This window comes from Ixodes scapularis, unplaced genomic scaffold (genome assembly GCF_016920785.2).
Source record: "Ixodes scapularis isolate PalLabHiFi unplaced genomic scaffold, ASM1692078v2 PGA_scaffold1__304_contigs__length_218370807, whole genome shotgun sequence".
In the NCBI taxonomy this organism is placed as follows: domain Eukaryota; kingdom Metazoa; phylum Arthropoda; class Arachnida; order Ixodida; family Ixodidae; genus Ixodes; species Ixodes scapularis.
Window position 1 is genome coordinate 48,055,016 of NW_024609846.1, and position 21,247 is coordinate 48,076,262.

At 48.5% G+C, this 21,247-nt stretch overlaps 2 protein-coding genes and 1 long non-coding RNA gene across 3 annotated transcripts; 2 read left to right on the forward strand and 1 right to left on the reverse strand.

Moving 5' to 3' along the window:
* The first annotated feature begins 3,229 nt into the window (after positions 1–3,229).
* Positions 3,230–5,853, forward strand: LOC120839402. The gene is made up of 3 exons (XR_005715322.1): positions 3,230–3,276; positions 3,761–3,805; positions 5,815–5,853. It is a non-coding gene; the product is annotated as an uncharacterized LOC120839402 (long non-coding RNA).
* Positions 5,854–8,524: 2,671 nt separating this feature from the next.
* Positions 8,525–10,592, forward strand: LOC120839405 (tigger transposable element-derived protein 6-like). The gene is made up of 2 exons (XM_040209685.1): positions 8,525–9,135; positions 9,376–10,592. The coding sequence occupies exons 1-2, from the start codon at positions 8,971–8,973 to the stop codon at positions 10,531–10,533; spliced, it is 1,323 nt and encodes a 440-aa protein (XP_040065619.1). The 5' UTR covers positions 8,525–8,970; the 3' UTR covers positions 10,534–10,592.
* Positions 10,593–14,180: 3,588 nt separating this feature from the next.
* LOC120839403 lies at positions 14,181–17,767 on the reverse strand. Its single transcript, XM_040209682.3, has 2 exons — positions 17,480–17,767; positions 14,181–17,170 (listed from the first exon to the last, which is right to left on the reverse strand). Exons 1-2 carry the CDS (start codon positions 17,630–17,632, stop codon positions 14,531–14,533), a joined length of 2,793 nt encoding a protein of 930 aa, XP_040065616.1. The 5' UTR covers positions 17,633–17,767; the 3' UTR covers positions 14,181–14,530.
* Between the last annotated feature and the right edge of the window lie 3,480 nt (positions 17,768–21,247).

The window sequence follows — 21,247 nt, forward strand, 5'->3', positions numbered from 1 at the left end:
TTTAGAAAACATGGGTAGTACAGGTTCATAATTTGTAACTACATTTCTGTCACCTCCCTTATGCAAAACGGAAACCTTTGCGAGTTTCATGGAATTTGGGAACTTGCCAGCTGACAAGGCCAAGGTTAAATGTGTACACCAACACTGGGGCAATTATAAATTTAGCGGTCTTTATTTGCATGCCATCAATGTCGTGACTTCTGGTATTACTAAGTCCCGTAAATACACTAAACACTGCTGATTCGTCCCTAGAGGCCAGAAAGAGAGTCGCCTACTCGACTCGAGATAAACGGGGAAGCACACTCACTGAGTGTGCTGGAACGTGAGCTGACGAGGTGGCGGTTAAAATACGGAGCGCTGTATTCCTGACACTCCTTCACCAGATATGGAAAGCGCATCTATCGGTTTCTTTTGATTGCTGCGTTGAACAACTTCGTTTATAGACTGCCATACAACTGCGGGGCGCTTTTTGTGCGTGTGATGAAAAAGACGTTTGTGATAATTTGACTTTGCCTTTTTAAGTGCGGATGTAAGTTGATCACGATATTTCTTGAAGGCAGTAATATCACGGTCATCTCTCGCGAGGGATTCTTTTTCCCGTATCATTGTTAAATATTTGGGGTAACCCATGGTTCCCTTAATCGCTTTTTAACCCTGACCGTCTTATACGGGAAAGATGCAACGTAAATCGACTTTAACTTACTCATCAATTTAGGCGGAGGACTATAGCCTTTTCTGAAAAAGAGGTATAACGTCACGGACGAAGCGTACAAACTTTTCCCGCTAAATTTAGCGAACAATGCTTCCGCTGGAGCCTCGTCTAATGGCAAACCTCAATCGAATTTCCGTTCATAGGAGTTTGTCGGGAGCCTAAACATTAATTGCCACTTTTTTTTTTCGCTTCTTCACGCGTATATTTATTCTATTCCCCATACACTTTACAATTAATTATTCTAAGTATGTATCTGTCCGTGAAACAGGCACGTAGCCAGGGGGGGGGGATCGTCAATTTCGCTGGGACCTCCTCTCCCCCCTCCCCCTCGTACAGCATTTTGTCATGGGCGGGCCCCCCGCGAAACAAAATCCTGGCTACGTGCCTGCCGTGAAACAAAAATAACCAATAAAAAACATTATTCACATTGTCCACATAGTGTAACAAAGGGTAAGAGGAAATACGAGCGCTACAATGTCGTTTGTGAGCTTTATAAGCTCCGTAGCAGAACAATTGGCGGCCAGTACACACAGCAGCTGATGATGAGAGCGACTGCAATCCTTTTCGTATGCGCATTAGCGCTCCAAGGTAAGGTGTTACCAAATATTGCATGTTGTTTCTATACTTCTGCCATCTACACAACGCGGTAATGTCACCGTGGATGGTCGGTCAACATAAGAATTTCTCATAAAAATTAGCAACGGATGTCAAAGTATACAAAAGGGTGGATATTGTGCAGCAAACTTAGTGAAGGTTATGCTGACTAAAAACATGTTTTTTTTGTGTGTGTGTTTTTTTCCACGACGGTACGTTTGCATTCCTTATTTTAAGGCCGTAGACTTTCCGGATTAACTGAATAACATCGATAAGCATAAGCCAATGTCTAAAACACAAAAATTGGTTAAAACAAACAAAGAATTAAAAAAAAATCTGGTTATGTGTGTTTGAAGACTATTCTTTGTCGAAACTCTCCTCTCTTGGACATTCTTCTGGCGCATGATCTTACCTTGGATCAAGCACCCTGTACGTTCTGAATCAGACGCACGTCTGAACCTGGAGGACAGTGGCATAAGAGTTAGGTCAGTCACCACAAATTGTCACAAAGCCTTTGTTTTTATTCAGGTCAGAGCTGGACGACAGTGATCAAAACTACACTGGCTTTCGTTATCGGTTAAATGTTGCGACAGAAAGAAGCGGGCGGTAGTGGATAAAAAGAAAATAAAAAAAACTCCGCATGGCTACGTCAAAGAGTACTCGTACTTTAACACGTATTCTTACTCGTTGTTTGTCGTCGGCAAGCAATGTCGCATTACGGTAACTGTGAAGCGTTATTAGATTGTATGCAAGCTATAAATTAAAGCTGAACCCTTAGTTTTTCATGAGCTTGTTTTTGTATTCATCGGCAAATTTGGTCACCAATAATAATCAATGTTTTAACGTGCGTGCAATACAGATCGCTGATATACAAAGTTCGTGTTTTTTTTTTGTTTTTTTTTAATTATTAAACACCGAGAAACACCAGCAGATTTTACTTTCACATAAACACCGGAAAACCGTTCACCTGCTTGCGTTCGATGCTGCTGCACTTTTGAACCTTTCACTTGCTTTCAAACGCAGCTGTTTGCGGCAAATCTTCAACCGATATTCCACGTTAGGGTTGCGCAATTGGAGACAAGAGATACCGTAGAGGCCGACAGACTAACCCGTATAAATGAGTGTCGATTTATAACGCAGAGTCGCCCTTGAAATAAACGACAAAGACAAGAGATCCTTATCGTTCACAAAAAATTGTATTTAATAAGACACGTTTATTTCATAAGACAATTCCACACACATGATAAACGTTCGAAACTTAATGTGCCAATTCAGCATGCCCAAGAAACGCCCAAGCATTGCGGAAGGCAAGGACTTATTAGTAGGAAGGAAGTTAACGACCCCATTGGATAACCTTTTCGCCGCGTCACTTTTCGTGACTAACGTTCATAATCAAATGTACTCCTCACTGCATAAAAAAAAAAACGAAAAAAGATGAAACCCACAAGAAAAAAAAAAAGTGGAACTAAAGCACAGCCTCATTCCGTATTGCTAATTTCTATCGGGCACCCGGTCGGTATGGGAAAAGCTTCCCATACCGACCGGGCAATAAAGTTTGGTCAGAAAAATCATTTTTGTAATTCTCAGACGGTCCGCGGTCATTGGACCCGATGTTGAGCATCCGAGCGCCCTGCCAAACTGCAATGCAGCGCTCGTTCTGCTTAATCATTCGATGGCATGACCTGCTCACAGTTGTCCTTGTCGGCCATTGCAGTTACGCCCAGACTTGCTACTTTCGTTCTTGTCGCCCAACCCAGCTACGTCATATTTCAAGATAGCAACCGTAACACGAAAACGGTCTGTAGTACAGTTGGTTCACTTCCTTCCTGTTGTTATTGCTCCGCAGTTTAATTGGGTTAATTCTAATTCAAGCGATATGCAACTGCCGAAATACACTGAACTGTATCGTTCTTTTTCTGTTGCAGGAGTTCTCAATGAGGAATTGAATTTGGCTGATGCTGAAGGCGAGGGTATGAGGTCAAAAACAGATGCACCCGTGTGTAGCTGTAACTTTGTGTTCATAGGTCAACAGATTACTTATTTTAGTCTCGCGACCCCAAAACGAGTCAAGTAATGTTGCATAATAAAAAAAGAAAATATCTAACACGACAATGTTTTTAACCCTGGAGAGTGCACGGAAACAGGACGACTGTCCCCCTTATTCCCCCACCTCTCCAGGGTTTATAATGCCAGTTCTTAATCAGCTCCGTCTGCACCTTTGCATTTACTTCATTAATACGACGATTTCTCCCCATGTAACAAAATTAGACTCTCGTTTTATTTCGTGTCTTTCTCTGTTTATTTTTGAGTTGGCAACAATTCCGATTGCGCCAGATCAAGCTTTGAGTGAATGCACATAGAGGTACAAGAGTGTAGCTACCTTTTCTTACTGCCTGAAGAGCAACAGAGAAATTTTGTATACGTGGTTCACTGTATTTTGTTATCCTTGTCCAGATCAAACTACTGATACTGCAACGGTCGTGAAGGATCGTAAGAATGGTAAGCATAACACGGCCAAACCAAGGTTTCACGCGTTGAAAAATACTTTTGGACGTTTGCTCGGTTCAAAGACGAGGTAAAGGAGGATTCTAGGAATGACACGTTATTTATAATAAAATTAAAATAAACGTTTTCTTTTTCTTTTTTTCTTTTTTTTTTTTTTTGTATTGGCATCATGAACTGTACTTGGGAGCAGCCACGGGAGCAGCTGAAACAGCCGTTTTAGAGCAGGTTTGGGAGCAGCTTAAACTACATTCTGGAGCAGCTCAGATCAGTTTGCATTGCACTTCAGCTTGTGTCTTAGACAAGCACGGGAGCAATTTCAATTGTGCTTAGGAGCAGAGATGAACATCAGTGGTTAGGGATCCAGGTAGATGGGATAACAGTGTAATAGATGCGAAAACTTGAAACTTTGTGAGCCTTAATCAGAATCAAAAAGCAAGTACTCTATGTTTCTGAAGATAGCGTCCTTGATATTTTCTGAGTGGCTTTCAGATGCTCAAGATGCAAACCAGCACTGCTTATCGCACAACCCACACGTGATTGACATAGTAATTACATGTGCGAACCACGTGACATGCGTAAACAACGGACATGCAGTTGCACGGAGGAGCAGGGCAACAAATTTCGAGTTTATCCTATTGTGCAACTCGGTATCGAAGCAGCAGGCTACGATTAACGAAGTTATCGTACTTGAAGCGATAAGCAGGAGCAAGGTTAAAGTACGCCGAGCAGATAAGTAGAGCTGCTGGCCGGCAAGGTAAGAGCTGCTGGCCGGCAAGGTTTCGGATCGGACCGCGTTTCAGTCCTATCAAATCGCGATTTATCTTGCGAGAATGCGGTTCAAACTCCTAAGGATGAAGTACTAAAAGGAATCTTTTGCTCATTTGCTTTCGACTGGATGACGTCCGGATCCCGGGCCGCAGAGCCTCATGCAATCTGATGCTTAACGACTCGACCTCACCTCGGCCGCCTTGCCCTACCGCTTATGGTTGAAGAATAACAATCCAGTCGCAGGTGGTGTAGCGCTTAGAATCCGAGTTTTTTTCGCGCGCTTCCGACTCGGGATAGACAGGGGGAATAAACACAACAAAGGATTACAAGGCCGACCAGGCTAATCGCCCTCATTGTTGCCAATCAAGTCGATAGAAACCGAAACTAAGACGAAATAAAGAGTTTTTTGGCGCACGTTTTGCGATTTGGCGTATAATGGCGCGAGGTATTGGCTGTGGCGCAGTTTCTGCAACATGGCGCAGGATGGCGCAGACACATGCGTCTGGCGCAAAATGGCGCAAATGGCGCAGCCGTTCCACCCCTGGCATTACTTCTGCCGACGGCAAAAAGATGGATAACAAGTGTTTGACCCTTCGGAGGAAATACTTTGCATACTGTGAACGTCCCCTAGAAATAGCGAGGCCGAAGTGCTGATTTCTTACGTCAACTGCCGAAGGCCAGTGCGGGTCATATTTTGGACGCGAGAGCTTCTGCCAGCGTTCAGCCGGGACGCGCGTTCTCACCGACAAATCGCAAGTTCCAGCGGAACGCTGACATAAACCTCGTGTCTGATATCTACCCCACGCTGGCCTTTGGTAGGTGACGTAGAGAGTTCAGCACCGCGGCTTTCTATCTGGATGGTGTTGACACTGTGCAAGCGGAGGACAGAGCTATATGCGCAGTGCAGCGCCGTAAAACCACGAAACAGATATAACGAACCATTACTACGAACGATATTACATCGCAGCCCCTCTTCTTTTAGTCAATAAATACTACCGGCCTGCGGAAAAAAAAACACGAATGTTACGTCATCAATATTACCTATTACTGACTTTAATGTCGGGCTTCCGTCGCATCAAGACTGCGTGCCACCACATCATACGCAAGAACGTTCAATGAATGTTCTGACAAGGCATCGTGGCGGTTTTGTTAATCGCAGCTGAAAGTTCGTGGCATAAATCATTAACTTAAATTTCCATCCTTCAGTGTATTTTATTATTACTCTTCAATTACAGCAACCAATATAGAACCGCCTGTCATTGAGGATGGCAAAGGTAAGCAAATATAAAGACAAACGAAAATCGTTTGTTTTCTTTTCTTTTTTTTTTTTTTTTTGCATTGAGCAGATTTTTATAGGAAGCTGTAAAGCTGGGCACGTACAAGTGACGATTCTTGTGCCGGATCTGTATATATATTTGTTTGACATGCGTTTTGAAGCGTTTGGTTTAGTGATATGCAGATATCAACACGGTTTTGCGAACAACATTATCCGCCGCACCTGTTTCTTTCGTTACAACCCCAAATTCGCAAAAATAAATTAGTGTAACTGAATCTAGTATATTTAAAATAATTCGTTGTACCTACCAATCTGGAAAGCCCTGACGATACCGCCGTCATGCTACGACGTAATTAAAGCTTGACACTGAAGAAGAATACGAGGATAAACATAAACCGAACGGGCTGTGTTTGAGGCATCGTGTTGTTATGACAAGGCATCGTGGCCCTTTTGGCAATCGGAGCTGAAAGTTCCTGGCACATATCATAGTGTACACATGCACATGGGATGAAATATCCATCTTCAATGTATTTTATTAATACCCTTCAATTACAGAAACCGACAGTGAGCCACCTTTCATTGATGATGAGGAAGGTAAGCAAACAATAAAACAAACGAAAAGCACTATTTTTTTTTTTTTTTGACATGGCTTGGTGGCGCTTTTATCAATCGCAGCTGAAAGTTCATGGCATCGATCATTGTGTACACATCACGCACGTAGCCAGGATTTTGATCGGGGGGGGGGGGGGGGGGGGGGGTGTTGCCCGTGAGGAACTGCTGTATGATGAGGAGGGGGGAGAGAAGGCCCCGGCAAAATGAAAGATTTCGGCCGGGCCTTATGCCACTACCGCCGCCACCCCCCCTCCCCTCCCCTCCCCTCCCCTCCCCTACCCTACCCTACCCTACCCTACCCTCCCCTTCCCCCCCCCCCCCCCTGGCTACGTGCCTGATGCCCATGTGTATGGGCTCATGTTTATTCAACAAGGTTTCCATCTTCAACGTATTTTATTATTACTCTTCAATTACAGAAATCGATGGTGAACCGCCTGTCATTGAGGATGTGGAAGGTAAGCAAACATAACGAACAAATATTTTTTTTTTACTTGGACAGAATTTTATAGGAGGTCGTAAAGCTGGGCACGAACAAAGTGACGATGTTTGTGCCGGATCCGTATATATGTTTGTTTCACATGCGTTTTGAAGCGTTTGGTCTAGTGATATGCAGATATTGTCACGAATGACAAGTGATGAGGCGGTGAATAACTGAGTAAACTGAACTTTTAATGGGCCGAACTTGTGCCCAAAAACAAAAGGAAAACGAAAGATAACAGCAGAGCGTCGCGGGCGTCGAAGGCGGTGAAGCAGCAGGATCGAACGCTGAGGCGAAACTGACTCGACAAGGTCACGGGCGGCCTCTTATCTAGAGTGAGTCACTATCTCGAAGATTCGGCGGGGAAGGTTCGAGCGTAGCGCGCCTGGGGCGAGAATGAACACGCACTTTCTAGAACAACAAAAGCAGGGATAAACGATAGAAGTTACGTTCGCAGCAAGAATAAACGAGAACCTTCTGCAAGTCCTGCGCGCGGCGTCCCGATGCAGTACAAACCGAAAACAAAGCGAACAGAAATAACGGTAAACTAAAGAGTCATTTGGAACACATAAGGTCCACAGTCCTATCGACCGTAGTACGGCTTCATGCGCACGACGTGGACGACTTCTGGTCTTGGAGGGCGGCATGATGAAGTCCGTGCTCAGTCGGCCATCACCTCGTAGTTCAGATCCCCGAGTAGACGAAGCACTTTGTAGGGTCCAAAGTAGCGCTTCAGTAGTTTCTCGCTGAGACCACGGCGGCGGATCGGTGTCCACACCCACACCAGGTCTCCGGGTTGAAAATGGACGTCCCGGCGACGAAGGTTATACCGGCGTGCGTCGACTCGCTGTTGCTCTTGAATCTTGATTCTTGCCAGTTGACGAGCTTCCTCCGCGCGTTGAGAGATCAGTTGAGCTTCGTCGTTGCCATCATCGGTTGGCACGTGCGGCAGCATGGCGTCCAGCATCGTGGTAACCGTCCGGCCGTGTACCAGCTGGAACGGCGTCATTCCTGTGGTTTCTTGTACCGCTGTGTTGTACGCAAATGTAACGTACGGCAACACCTCGTCCCACGTCTTGTGCTCCACGTCGACGTACATGGAGACCATGTCGGCGATGGTCTTGTTCAGCCGCTCTGTTAGCCCGTTGGTCTGCGGGTGATAAGCGGTGGTTCGCCGATGGCTGGTGTGACTGAGCCGAAGTGCCTCTTGAGTCAGCTGTGCCAGGAAAGATGAACCTCGATCTGTGATCAGCACTTCAGGTGCGCCGTGTCGAAGGAGAATGGACTCGACGAAAAACTTGGCGACTTCCACCGCTGTTCCCGATGGAAGGGCTTTCGTCTCGGCGTATCGTGTAAGGTAATCAGTCGCGACAATAATCCACCGGTTTCCTTGCGTCGATGTTGGAAACGGCCCAAGCAAATCCATTCCGACCTGCTGGAAGGGCGTAGTCGGGGCAGAGATCGGATGCAGGAGTCCTGCTGGCTATGTCGGAGGCTTCTTACGTCGTTGGCACTCATGGCACGACCATGTGTAAAGATGGACGGTTCTCGGGAGCCTCGGCCAATACAGTGTAATCCACTTATAACGATACCAGATATAACGATATATCGCTTATAGCGATCAAATTTTTTAGATTTGTCAATTCTCCCATCGCCCCTATGTAAAAATAAACCATATATAACGATAGAATTATCGGCGACATATCGGATACAACGATAGAATTCTGGCCGCCCGGAAGGTGCTTATCACGAAAAATTTGCCTGGAAATTTGAGAAAAATTAAAATACTTGAAGCGAACGACATGAAAACTAGTAAAAATATCAAAAACCGGTCGGCGTGGAAAGATCCGCTAGGTGACGCGAGGCGCCGCCCGATTTAAAAAGTTCAGCCTCATCCTTCGGAACTAAGTGCTATCGTCATCGCAATCGCTGAAGGGAGGAGAGAAAGAGCTTGCTTGGCCGCCGCCGCGCAACGCTTCCTAGTTTTCCCCCGTTTCCGCACGTTCGTACGTTCGTGAGGTAAAAATGGCGCCGACTAAGCGCAAAGCGATATCTCTGGAGGTGAAGCAGCGAATTCACCGGGATTTCCGACAAGGATTCAAGGTTGGTAGCCTCGCAAAAAGATACGAGCTGTCTCAATCAACGATTTCTACAATCATCAAGGCTGGAGATGTCTTGAAGAAGGCTGGCACCAGCGGTCACGACGACCAGCGAAAGCGGGTTAGGGATCCTTTGTACGGCGACGTTGAAGACTCCCTGTACCAGTGGTTCTTGACCACTCGCAACCGGAACGTGCCCATAAGTGGACCTATTCTTGCCGCAAAGGCGAAGAAATTTGCTTCCCTTCTGGGACGGGAAAACTTCGAACCCGGCGGAGGATGGATTCAGCGGTTCAAGGATCGCCACGGCATCGTTTATAAAAACGTCGTCGGGGAGGCTGCCTCGCTGGACGTAAATGCGAAAGACGAATGGCTGGCGACGAAATTACCCGAGCTGTTGGAGCGCTTCCAAGAAAGTGACATTTTCAACGGCGATGAAACAGCACTCTTTTATGAGATGCTGCCTACAAAGACGCACGCGCTGAAAGGTGACCCGTGCGTTGGTGGCAAACATAGCAAGGTCCGGGTGACGGTGTTTGTGTGCGCAAACATGGACGGTACCGAGCGTCTCAAGCCCTTTGTGATCGGGAAATCGAAAAGGCCTCACTGCTTTAGGAATCAATGCATTCCAGTCCGCTATCGAAATAACAAGAAAGCGTGGATGACGCGAGATCTCTTTGAGGAATGGCTCCTCGAGTTTGACGGCGCTATGGAGAAGCAGAAGAGGAAAGTGGTGCTGCTCCTCGACAACTGCAGCGCACACAACGTCAGCCCGAAGCTAACGTCCGTTGAGGTAATGTTTCTGCCTCCGAACACCACGGCAGGTCTGCAGCCCATGGATGCCGGCGTAATCGCCAATTTCAAGGCCCTCTACAGACGTCGCATGCTGGAATGGCTCATCATGAAACTAGACTGCTCAGGATTGTCTCAATACGCCGGCGGACCTCCTGACCTGAAGGTGAGCTTGTTAGAAGCGGTGCGGTTCGTGCATGGTGCGTGGTATGAGGTGAAGCAGGTTACACTCAAGAACTGTTTTAAAAAGGCAGGCTTCGTGCGCCACAACGCCACGGTCTCGGAAGAGACAAATGACTTGCTCATCGAACCTGCCGATGTGGGTGAACTTTGGGACCACATAGCAGCTTCCGAGGAGAACATCGGCGGAGCTCTCTTGGGAGACTTTTTGAACGCGGACAACGCTGCCGCTTCATGCGAGGAGTCTACTGATGAGGCCATTGCCGAGGAACAGCAATCGCGACGAAAAATCACATCGAGCGACTGCGAAAGTAGTGACGACGACGGCGGCGACGAGAACACCCCGCCTCCAATGTCTTCACAAAATGCCCTGCTCTCCATCCAGTCGCTGGTCGGTTTTGTGCACGCAAAAGGACTGCCGCCAGCGTACGCGCAACAACTGGAAGCAATGCACACGGCAATTGTCAAACTTCAGCTCAAGCAAGCGCAAATTTCCGACTTTTTTAAGCATGCTTAAATTATTTTATAGTCATTTTCGTACCTTTTAATAAAGCCTTCGGTTTTCTTTGCCTCGGCTCGCGTTGTACGACCTGATTCACTCATCGCCCGTAAGTAACTTCTCTTTGTGTTTTTTTTTTGTCGGTCCAGATATAACGATAATCGGCTATAACGATTGGATTTTGCGGTTTTCTCAATATCGTTATAAGTGGACTGCACTGTAGTACTTGTCACGAATCCGGGCGAGCGTCCTGCTGTAGCCAAGGTGTCCAGCCGTCGGGTCGTCATGGCATGCTTGAACGATTTCTTCTCGCAGGCTGGCCGGAACAACCAGCAGCCAGGCAGGGTTGCTCGTTCCGAAGTTCTTCTTGAAGAGTACGCCTCGCCGCAGAATGAAGCTTGACAATTCTCGGGCCAAGACTCGCGGAACTGAATTTCCTTGACCTTCGAGGTGTTCGATCACGGCGCGAAGTTCCGGGTCGTCTCGTTGAAGTGCTCCCATGTCAGCATCTGTCACTGCGCCGAGAAAACGGGCGTCATCGTCGTCGTCAGTGCTTTCGGGAGGAGATTCGACTGTGCAACAGTCGGCGTCGTTATGCTTGCGGCCAGACTTATGCACAATGGTCACGTCGAATTCTTGCAGTCGCAGACTCCAGCGAGCGAGGCGTCCTGACGGGTCCTTGAGGTTGACGAGCCAACAGAGAGAGTGGTGGTCCGCGACAACGCGAATCGGGATCCCGTACGAGTACGGGCGGAACTTGGTTAACGCCCAGATGACTGCGAGACATCCCTTGTCGGTCGTTGAGTAATTTTTCTCTGCCTTGGACAGTGCGCGGCTTGCGTGAGCGACCTCCCTCTCTGCTCCGTCTTGTCTTTGGACAAGTACCGCGCCGAGCCCGGCGTTGCTGGCGTCCGTGTGAACTTCCGTTTCCGCTGATGGATCGAAGTGTCCGAGGATAGGGGGCGACTGGAGCCTTTCCTTCATTTCGTTGAACGCTTGTTCTTGTTCCTCTCCCCAATGGAAGTTCACGTCGTCTTTGGTTAGATGCGTGAGCGGTGCAGAAATCTTGGCAAAATCGCGAACGAAACGTCTGTAGTAAGCGCACAGTCCGAGATATCTTCTTACGGCTTTCTTGTCTGATGGCTTCGGAAATTCAGCAACAGCGGATGTCGTGGCAGGATCAGGGCTTACACCCTGAGCACTCACGACATGGCCCAGGGATTTGACCTCGCCGTAAGCGAACCGACATTTTGACGGCTTTTGTGTCAGTCCAGCGTTCTGGATAGCCTGTAGCACGGCTCGCAAACGTCTCAGGTGCTCGTCGAAGTCGCTTGCGAATACCACGACGTCGTCGAGGTAGACGAGGCAGCTTTGTCATTTCAAGCCGGAAAGAACGGTGTCCATTACGCGCTGGAACGTCACCGGTGCTGTGCATAGTCCGAACGGCATAACTTTAAATTCGTACAGTCCGTCCGGCGTGACGAAGGCGGTCTTCTCACGATCCCCTTCGTCGACCTCGATCTGCCAGTACCCACTCTTCAGGTCCATCGACGAAAAGTATCGGGCATGGCGCAGCCGGTCCAGAGTGTCGTCGATGCGTGGCAGCGGGTAGACGTCCTTCTCCGTTACGGCGTTTAGTCGGCGATAGTCCATGCAGAACCGAAGAGTACCGTCTTTCTTTTTCACCGGGACTACCGGTGAAGCCCACGGGCTGCTTGAGGGCTGGACAATGTCGTCATCGAGTATTTCTTGGACCTGCTTCTGGATGACTTCTCTCTCTTTCACGGAAACACGGTACGGCGACCGATGAACAGGAAGCGCGTTGTCTTCAGTGACAATTCGATGTTTCGCAACAGTCGTTTGGCGCACCTTTGACGACGTGGAGAAGCACTCCTTGAACTCGGAGAGAAAGTCACTGAGTTGTCGTCGTTGTGGGGTAGGCAGGGTTGGGTCGATGTCAAACTGCGAAGGTGGCGTTGTCTTAGGTGGCCACGAAGAGAGGTCTTCTGATATTCCGGCGATTGCGGCTGCGTCCGGGAGTTCCTCGGCGTGACCCACGGCGGTGCCTCTCGTAAGGTGCTGGGCCTCCTGTCGGAAGTTCGTTACGAGTGCGACAGTGCGTCCGCCTTGGAGCTCCGTGACGCCTCTTGCGATGCCGATCCATCTTCCTAGAAGCAACTGGAGGCTTCCTTCGAGCAAAACGTCGCCGCAGAAAGTCTCATCGACCTCGACGGGTACGAAAACACTTGACCGCGGCGGTAGGTTCACGTGGTTTGCGAGGACTCGTACCGCGAATGACGTCACTTTGGGGTTCTCCTGTGGTGGAGCAGGTTTTCGGAGCGTCAGCCGGTTTGTTCCGAGGTCGATGACGGCGCCATACTCGCAGAGAAAGTTCATTCCGAGGATAACGTCCCTCGAACAGTTTTGCAGAACGACGAACTTGACAGGGCACGTCTCACCGTAGATCTCGACGGGAGCAGTGCATCTCCCGACCGGTGTGATGAGGTGCCCTCAAGCGGTTCCTATCTGAGGTCCATCCCACGGCGTCGTGACTTTTCGAAGGCGGCGGGAGAGCCTCCCACTCAAGACTGAGAAGTCTGCTCCGGTGTCCACGAGCGCTGATGCGTCGTGGCCGTCGATGACGACGTTTAGGTTATTGGACACCGTTGCAGGGGCGTCGTTTCGATCTTTGGTAGCGTTCGAGTGGGGGCCCTCCGACGTTCGTGGAGGATCCTGGCGTCGGTCGTCTTCGGCAACTCCACCTCCGGGGGTTGCCGCGCCTAGTTTCCCCGGCGAGGAGCGAAGGGTGACAGGCTTTCACGTCGGGGTCGGTGCATCGGCGAAGCTGGATGTCGTGGCGACGGCGATCGGAACTCTCGGCGGGACACAGGCTCGGGGGACTGAGGTCGTCGCAGGTACTCGTCGATCTCCCGAGGTCGTTCACCATAAGGGGGGCGCGGGTCGTTCGGGTGGAACCGGCGAAGCCCAAGTCGTCGGTATGGGCATCGGCGGTAGGTGTGGTCTGCTTCCCCGCAATGGAAGCACAGAGGGCGTCGGTCGGGCGTTCGCCACACGTCGGTTTTCAGGGGTGCGCGAGGCTCCGGGCGAGCGTACTGCACCGGGTCGTCGTGGCGTCTGTCGTGTTGCGGCGCAGGAGACTGACGTCGGGGCGTCGCGACAAAGGCGCGAGGAGGAGCAACACCTCCTAGACTATTTCAAGGCCTCCGCAGGCTCCCGTGACGTCATCGAAGTGAGATCGGCCTGGAAGCTGGCTTCACCCACTCGGTCGGGCTTCGTAATGCGAGTCTCTTCGTTCTCGGCGCTGAATTTTCGAGAATGGAACACTGACAATACGTTTTACTTCAGAAAAGCTCGTAGGAATTAATACTTTGGTTCGAGCTAGTTGGTTCATGATTATTTAAAAGGTTAAAAGCGCAAAACAAGGACGTAGAAGAAACGCACACGAAACAGAGTGGCGCTCGATGGACGTTTCAAGTCGTGTTTTGTATTTATTCTTCGAATTCTCACTTCCATGTCGCCTATATCTACGAACATTTAAGGAGTCCAGGACTCGCGCACGATTTGCGAACATATTAAATAACACAATTAAAAGCAAGAGTCCTGGCGCCCCGATTTTCACAGCCATTATTAAAACATCACAACTGTTTTTCGGGGGTACAGAATTTCACTCTTTATTTTGCAGGAATAAGCAGGAAGAATTTGGGTTTGTGGAAAAAATACAATTTCTCGGGAATAGCTTCCACAAATGAACTGATAGCACATTCATAACCGAAGTTTCAAACAAAAATATTATTACATCAACATTTCCAACAGAACAAAGCAATAAGGAAATCCTCGAAGTTCTAAACAACATACAGCAATGTCCCCAAAAACATTGTTTGCACAAATTGAAGAACAAGAAACAGAAATAAGTCGGAGCACACACACACGAAAAAAACACTTATGTGACAATAATTTCCAGGCAGCAGTCGAAATGATAGCAGACGTTATGCGCTTATGCCTGAAGCGTCTTCAGTTTCCGTTTTGCAGCTTTGGCTTCAGCAAGCATGTTGTTTTCTCGTTTGCACAAGTTATTCAACAAAGTGTTGGCAGCCGCACTTAGTACATAACCCATCACCACGTGAGGTAAATGGCCGTTTTCACAGACGTCCAGATCTTCGTTATACTCAACAAGGGGTGTTGTCAGGGACACAAGCAAATCTTTTTGCTTTTCACAAGAATAAAATTTTAACGCGTACCTTTCGCTGCTCAGTTTTTCCAGCACAATATTCATTGCCAGCACGGCATTTACCACCACGGCCTGCGGGAACTTTAGTTCACCTCTTGTTACACCAGCAATGAGCTCTTCTGCCTCAATTTCAAGAGAGCGGTTGTCAACCACAAGGTTCTCTTTACAGAATGGGCACATCAGCTTTTTCAGCGCAGCATGCGCACAGTACCCAGCCACGTATGTAATAGCTGGGAGCATGTGTTCTTTTTTTTCTACGTCAACTGCTGTCACTTCAACATCAAACTGGTTCACGGCAGCATTCACCGCATCAGTGCGGGCACATAGCGAGATGTCGTCGAACTCGGGAAGCTCAAGAACCTTCTGCAATCTGAGTTTGTGTTCCGACTCGTATATCTGGCGGATCGAGATGTGGTACTGTGCGCCGCTCAATTGTCGGTACCGTCCAAACCTATCTTCAAGGCAGTCAGACTGAAATTTACCAAGAAGGACATACTTGAAGCCGAGTTCTTCAATGCAGTAACGCGACACCTGAACTAAAGCAAGCGATGTGTGACGAAGTGCATTGTGTGTCTCATTCGTGAGGTGGCCTGCATCATGCTTCAGGCTTTTCCAGTAGTCTAGCCACTTGACTACTTTGTTCAGGAAATCAATTTGGGGGCAAGACATTACCGTTATGGGTTCCTGAAGCTTGTCCCGAAGACGCCGACCCTTGTTTGGCATTTTCACATTTACTATGCACCACCACATAACGATAATGTTAATAAATTCAGCTGTGCCTTTGGCATGCTGCAGTGTTGCAGCCTTGGTGCTTCTAAGTGCTGCAACAGTAAGAATGTTAAAGATCTTCAGGACAAGCTTGACATTCTGTCGCTCCAAACTCGAAGGTTTGAGTGCTTTCAAGCATAAAGTTGGCGCAAGTCGCACTAGCTCATTTCTCTCTCTCTCGTGAAGCTCTACCAAGGCATTAAACGAAGCTGTCAGCACATGTGGTTGATCACCAGCAGCATTAATATCGGGAAAAAACATGCACTTGCTGCTGTTTCGCTGGTTGAGCCAGTTATTCCGTACACACTTGAGCACGTGAACAGTATCCAAAATAAAAAACAGGGACCTTGATTGGTCCGAAGGATGTTGGTACACAGTGTTAACCTTCGGAGGTTGGGAAAAAAATGACATAGCTTTGCCATTGATGGAGTTATTGTCTGAAACTACTGCAATAATTCGAAGTCCAGTTTTCTCGAGCTCATTTATCAGCTGACGAAGAAATTCATGCAACTGTTTTGCATCTATCTGTGCTACTGGCAGAATATGCACAACATCTTTGCTCGCTGACAAAAGGCTTTGGATCATGAACACATATGCTGTCTTTGCAGCAATTGTACTGTTTGCGGCCATTCCCACTACGGTTCCACCCTTATAGTCGAGGTATGGCTGAAGGTGAATCTCGTCCATGACGAGCGTTACAGTCTTCTCATGCTCGTTCATTGCAGCTACAAGTCTTTTTGCATATGAGAGAAATAAGGTACTTTGTTGCTCTGTACAAGGGTTGACAACGTAAGACGCACAAACACGCCTAATAGTGTCAGGATGGGGCAGTTTGAGCTTTGACGTGCTCCGGATGAACCTATAAGCGTGTGGGGATATTGTAAACACGAGGCTTGAAAACACAAGCAGGTCTGCAGGGTAATTCGGAGACTTGCTTAGAAGCATGTGTACCTGCTGCATTAAGAAGTTCACAATTTCCATTTGCCACTCATGAGGGAAATTTTCTGATGACAGCTCCTCTAGGATTGCCACTGTCTTCTTTAAGACAATTTCTAGTCGCTGCTGATCGTTAGAGGAGTTCTTGGCAAAACCATGCACAACCTCTAAAGCTTTCTCTAGCTCCCTAATGTCGGACACACACATTGGAAAAATGAGAAGACCAACCTTGTCGAGCTGCAGGTCCCCAAAAAACGCTTTCAATGAAAGATCTGCAGAGACCGTCACTGAATAGCGCACAACTGGTGCATCTCGAGGAGCAAAGTTCAAAAAAAGCACTTGCTTGTCAGTGACCAGCTTTGTCCAGAAATCGGCCACCTGGAATTCCTTGAGAGCAGCCACGAGTTCGTCAAAGCTGCTAACGGAATTATTTCTCTGTTCGTCTTCATAAGCTTCGGTGGAGCGCGCCAGTGCTTGCTGCAGGGCCTCCGCTTCAAGCCGAGCGCGCTTTTCTTCAGGACCTTCGCGGGCAGCAGGTGTGTTGCGGGACAGGTATGCAGGGCAGTTGGGGAAGATGCTAGGAGTAGCGCAGGGCTTCAGCCGCCGTAATTGAAGAGGAACTTCAAGCACTCGTCCAGCTTTTTCGTCCGTGTACGTTGTAGTAGTGGCGAAGTCACCCGGAGAAAAGTGCTTTTCACAGACCTGTAGGAAGTGCAAAAATCTCAATATAGGACAGGCGATTCGCGCACAATACCAAGACAATAAAATGGGAAGCGGTAAGTTACACGTCGCAATAATTCTAATGCGCACTTGTATAGACACAAAACTACTTTCTGTAAGTCCTCGTAATCCGTTCGGAACTATACGCGAGAGCTTGAAAACTATTCCCCGCGTCAAGGAAGAAAACGAAGACATCCTAGCTGGTAAGGTCAAGAATCATTGCAATACCCCGAACAGCAAGGGAACACGCAACAACCACGAAAATTAAACAGCGGAAGAGGAATTACTCACCACGCTGTACTTCGTTGGCGCGAAGTCTTCGCGAGGTATTGCTTTTGTCCAAGCCGTTCTTCGTTCCGCATCAGAAGGAAAGCGGTAAACCCGCACTTTCGGCCCACTCACATAGTTTGAGTTACAGTTCGGCGCACAACAGCAGCCAGGCATGTCGCGTAACCCGAGAACAAACAAGAACAAAACAGAAAGCAGCACATCAACGCCAGCGGCCAGAAACAAATGCGCCGTTACTACTGTTTATGGTTGCCAGATGTGGCAGTACGCGCCACCAAAATTCGTGCCTTCCACGATACTGCGCTCCACACATCAACGGAATTAAGTTTCTTACGTAGCAAAAATGTAGGCATGTAAAATATTTCGTACTTAAAAGCGTCGAAAAGAATTTTTTGTTGTTACTAGTTCAATTATTCACGTTTTATAAGAATAGCTTTTTGAAACGTTTTCTAACTATTTGCGCCGGGCCACACATTATACAAAAGCCGTAAGTCGTTCCAAGCCAAGCCCGTTGTTCTCGGATTTGGACCGATCTCACAGTGATGACGTCGTGTTGTGGAAAGGGAACGTTGCGGGGGCCTTGAAATAGTCTAGGAGGTGTTGGGAGGAGGCGGTGGCCGTCGAGCCACTGCGGCGTAAGTCAACGTGGGCTCCTCGGGGACTGCCACGACGACGGGAGCCTCTGGCTGGAAGGTTCTCTGGACTTCTTCCCGCACAACCTCGGCGATGGATAGTGAGGACGGGCGTACTGCTGCGGGCAGGAGCTTCTTGAATTCCTCCTGGAAGACTTCACGGATAATTTCACGGAAGCCGGGGAGGGTGGTGCCAAGGTCGGATCCGGATGTCGCCGGAGTGGTTACGCCGGGGTGTCCCTGGTAGTGTCTGGCGCGTGCTTGTAGGGCCCGTTCCATATTCGTCGCCTCCGTGACGAACCCGTCGACGGTTGTCAGGGGATTGCGAATGAGGCCACCGAATATCTCACTTTTCACACCCCTCATCAAGTGGTGCAGCTTCTTCTCCTCGGTAGCCTGAGGATCGGCGCGGGCGCTCAGGCGGAGAACATCCTCAACAAAGCTGGTGACGCTCTCATGTAGGTCTTGGGTTCTTGTTCGCAGGAGATCTTCGGCCCTCTCACGTCGATGTTGGCAGGCAAACGTCTTCTTTAATTCTTGCTTGCACACCTCCCACGACGTCAAAGAAGCCTCGTGGTTTTCCAACCAGTGCCTCGCAGTTCCTTCCATCGAAAAGTAAAGGTTCTGCAAGCAGTGCTCGGCTGACCACCCGTTATGGCTGGCCACCCGTTCATAGTGTTGCAGCCAGTCCTCGATGTCCTCGCGTCCGTCTCCGAGGAACGGCGTCGGAGTTTTGGGTGCGACGGGCAGGTATACGACGGCAGGAGCGGCCGGGGCCTGCGCCTGGTTGGCCATCGTCGTCTTCTTCGGCTTGGGCTTGTCCAGTAGCAAACCGTACTAAGGATCCTCTCCCTTGATGCGCTGGCTGGTCCGAGTTTCGGGTTCCGCGGGGAGTGGTCTTTTCACTGGGCTTGGAACCGGACTTGCACTGCGGGCTCTTGGAGGGGAACGCTGCACAGGCATGGGGTACCCCGCACCTCCACCAAAATGTCACGAATGACACGTGATGAGGCGGTGATTAACTGAGTAAACTGAACTTTTAATGGGGCGAACTTGTGCCCAAAAACAAAAGGTAAACGAAAGATAACAGCAGAGCGTCGCAGGCGTCGAAGGCGGTGAAGCAGCAGGATCGAACGCTGAGGCGAAACTGACTCGACAAGGTCGCGGGCGGCCTCTTATCTAGAGTGAGTCACTATCTCGAAGATTCGGCGGGGAAGGTTCGAGCGTAACGCGCTTGGGGCGAGAATGAACACGCGCTTTCTAGAACAACAAAAGCAGGGATAAACGATAGAAGTTATGTTCGCAGCAAGAATAAACGAGAACCTTCTGCAAGTCTGCGCGCGGCAATATCACCACGGCTTTACGAACAACATTATCCGCCGCACCTGTTTCTTTCGTTACAACCCCAAATTCGCAAATATAATTTAGTGTAACTGAACCTAGTATATTTAAAATAATTCGTCGTACCCACCAATCTGGAAAGCCCTGACGATACCGCCGTCATGCTACGACGTAATTAAAGCTTGACACTGAAGAAGAATACGAGGATAAACATAAACAGAACGGGCTGTGTTTGAGGCATCGCGTTGTTCTGACAAGGCATCGTGGCCCTTTTTGGCAATCGGAGCTGAAAGTTCCTGGCATATATCATTGTGTACACATGCACATGGGCTGAAATTTCCATCTTCAGTGTATTTTATTAATACCCTTCAATTACAGAAACCGACAGTGAACCACCTTTCATTGATGATGTTGAAGGTAAGCAAATAATAAAACAAACGAAAATCACTTTTTTTTTTACATGGCTTGGTGGCGCGTTTGCCAATCGCAGCTGAAAGTTCATGGCATCGATCATTGTGTACACATCACGCACGTAGCCAGGATTTTGATTGGGGGGGGGGGGGGGGGGGGTGTTGCCCGTGAGAAAATGCTGTATCAGGAGGAGGGGGGAGAGAAGGCCCCGGCAAAATGAAAGATTTCGGCCGGGCCCCATGCCGCCGCCGCCCCCTCCGCTCCCCCCCCCCCCCTACCCCCCCCCCCCCCCCCCCCGCCCTGGCTACGTACCTGGTGTCCATGTATATGGGCTCATGTTTATTCAACAAGGTTTCCATCTTCAACGTATTTTATTATTACTCTTCAATTACAGAAATCGATGGTGAACCGCCTGTCATTGAGGATGTGGAAGGTAAGCAAACATAACTAGAACAAATATATTTTTTTTTACTTGGACAGAATTTTGTAGGAGGTCGTAAAGCTGGGCACGAACAAAGTGACGATTTCTGTGCCGGATCCGAATATATATTTGTTTCACATGCGTTTTGAAGCGTTTGGTCTAGTGATATGCAGATATCAAACACGGTTTTGCGAACAACATTATCCGCCGCCCCTGTTTCTTTCGTTACCACCCCAAATTCGAAAAAAATAATTTAGTGTAACTGAATCTAGTATATTTAAAATAATTCGTCGTACTTACCAATCTGGAAAGCCCTGACGATACCGCCGTCATACTACGACGTAATTAAAGCTTGACACTGAAGAAGAGCACGAAGATAAACATACACGCAACTGTGTGTGGTTGGGGCAATGCCTCAAACACAGTCGTTCACTGTCCCCTAGCTAGTCTGCCTGCACCCTAGCACTTCTATAACTTCGATTTGTTTGGTTTTCAGACCGAGCAAATATATGTACACTCCGGTAATATTTCTCAAAACAACGGGGAAGGCTTCTTTTTTTCAGCTTTCGTTTTTGTATGTGCAGTGCTATGCCGCCAATCGATTACCCAAATGTTAATTTATCGCCGGCTACTCAGTGCTAAATTAGTCACTGTAGCAAATAAAACCATCCCCTCAGGCAAACGTGTGATCGAGGAGTCAGCACTTCCCACGATAGGTTGAGCGGTAAACCCGGGAATAGCGCGAAAAGTTCCAGAAACGAATCCTTTCATGGCGACGTTAAGTTTGGGGAGCAGTGTACAGTACAAGCTGTGAATACATCTTGGGGGTTCAGCAAACGCGATATGCTTGCCTTTTGAGTTGCGGTGCAAAGGCGCGCTGTTCTGAAACTCGAGCTTTGCTAACGCCCGCCCTCCGTAGCGTCCATAACGTGAACTAAAATTCGGTTCGCTATTCCGAAACTCCCG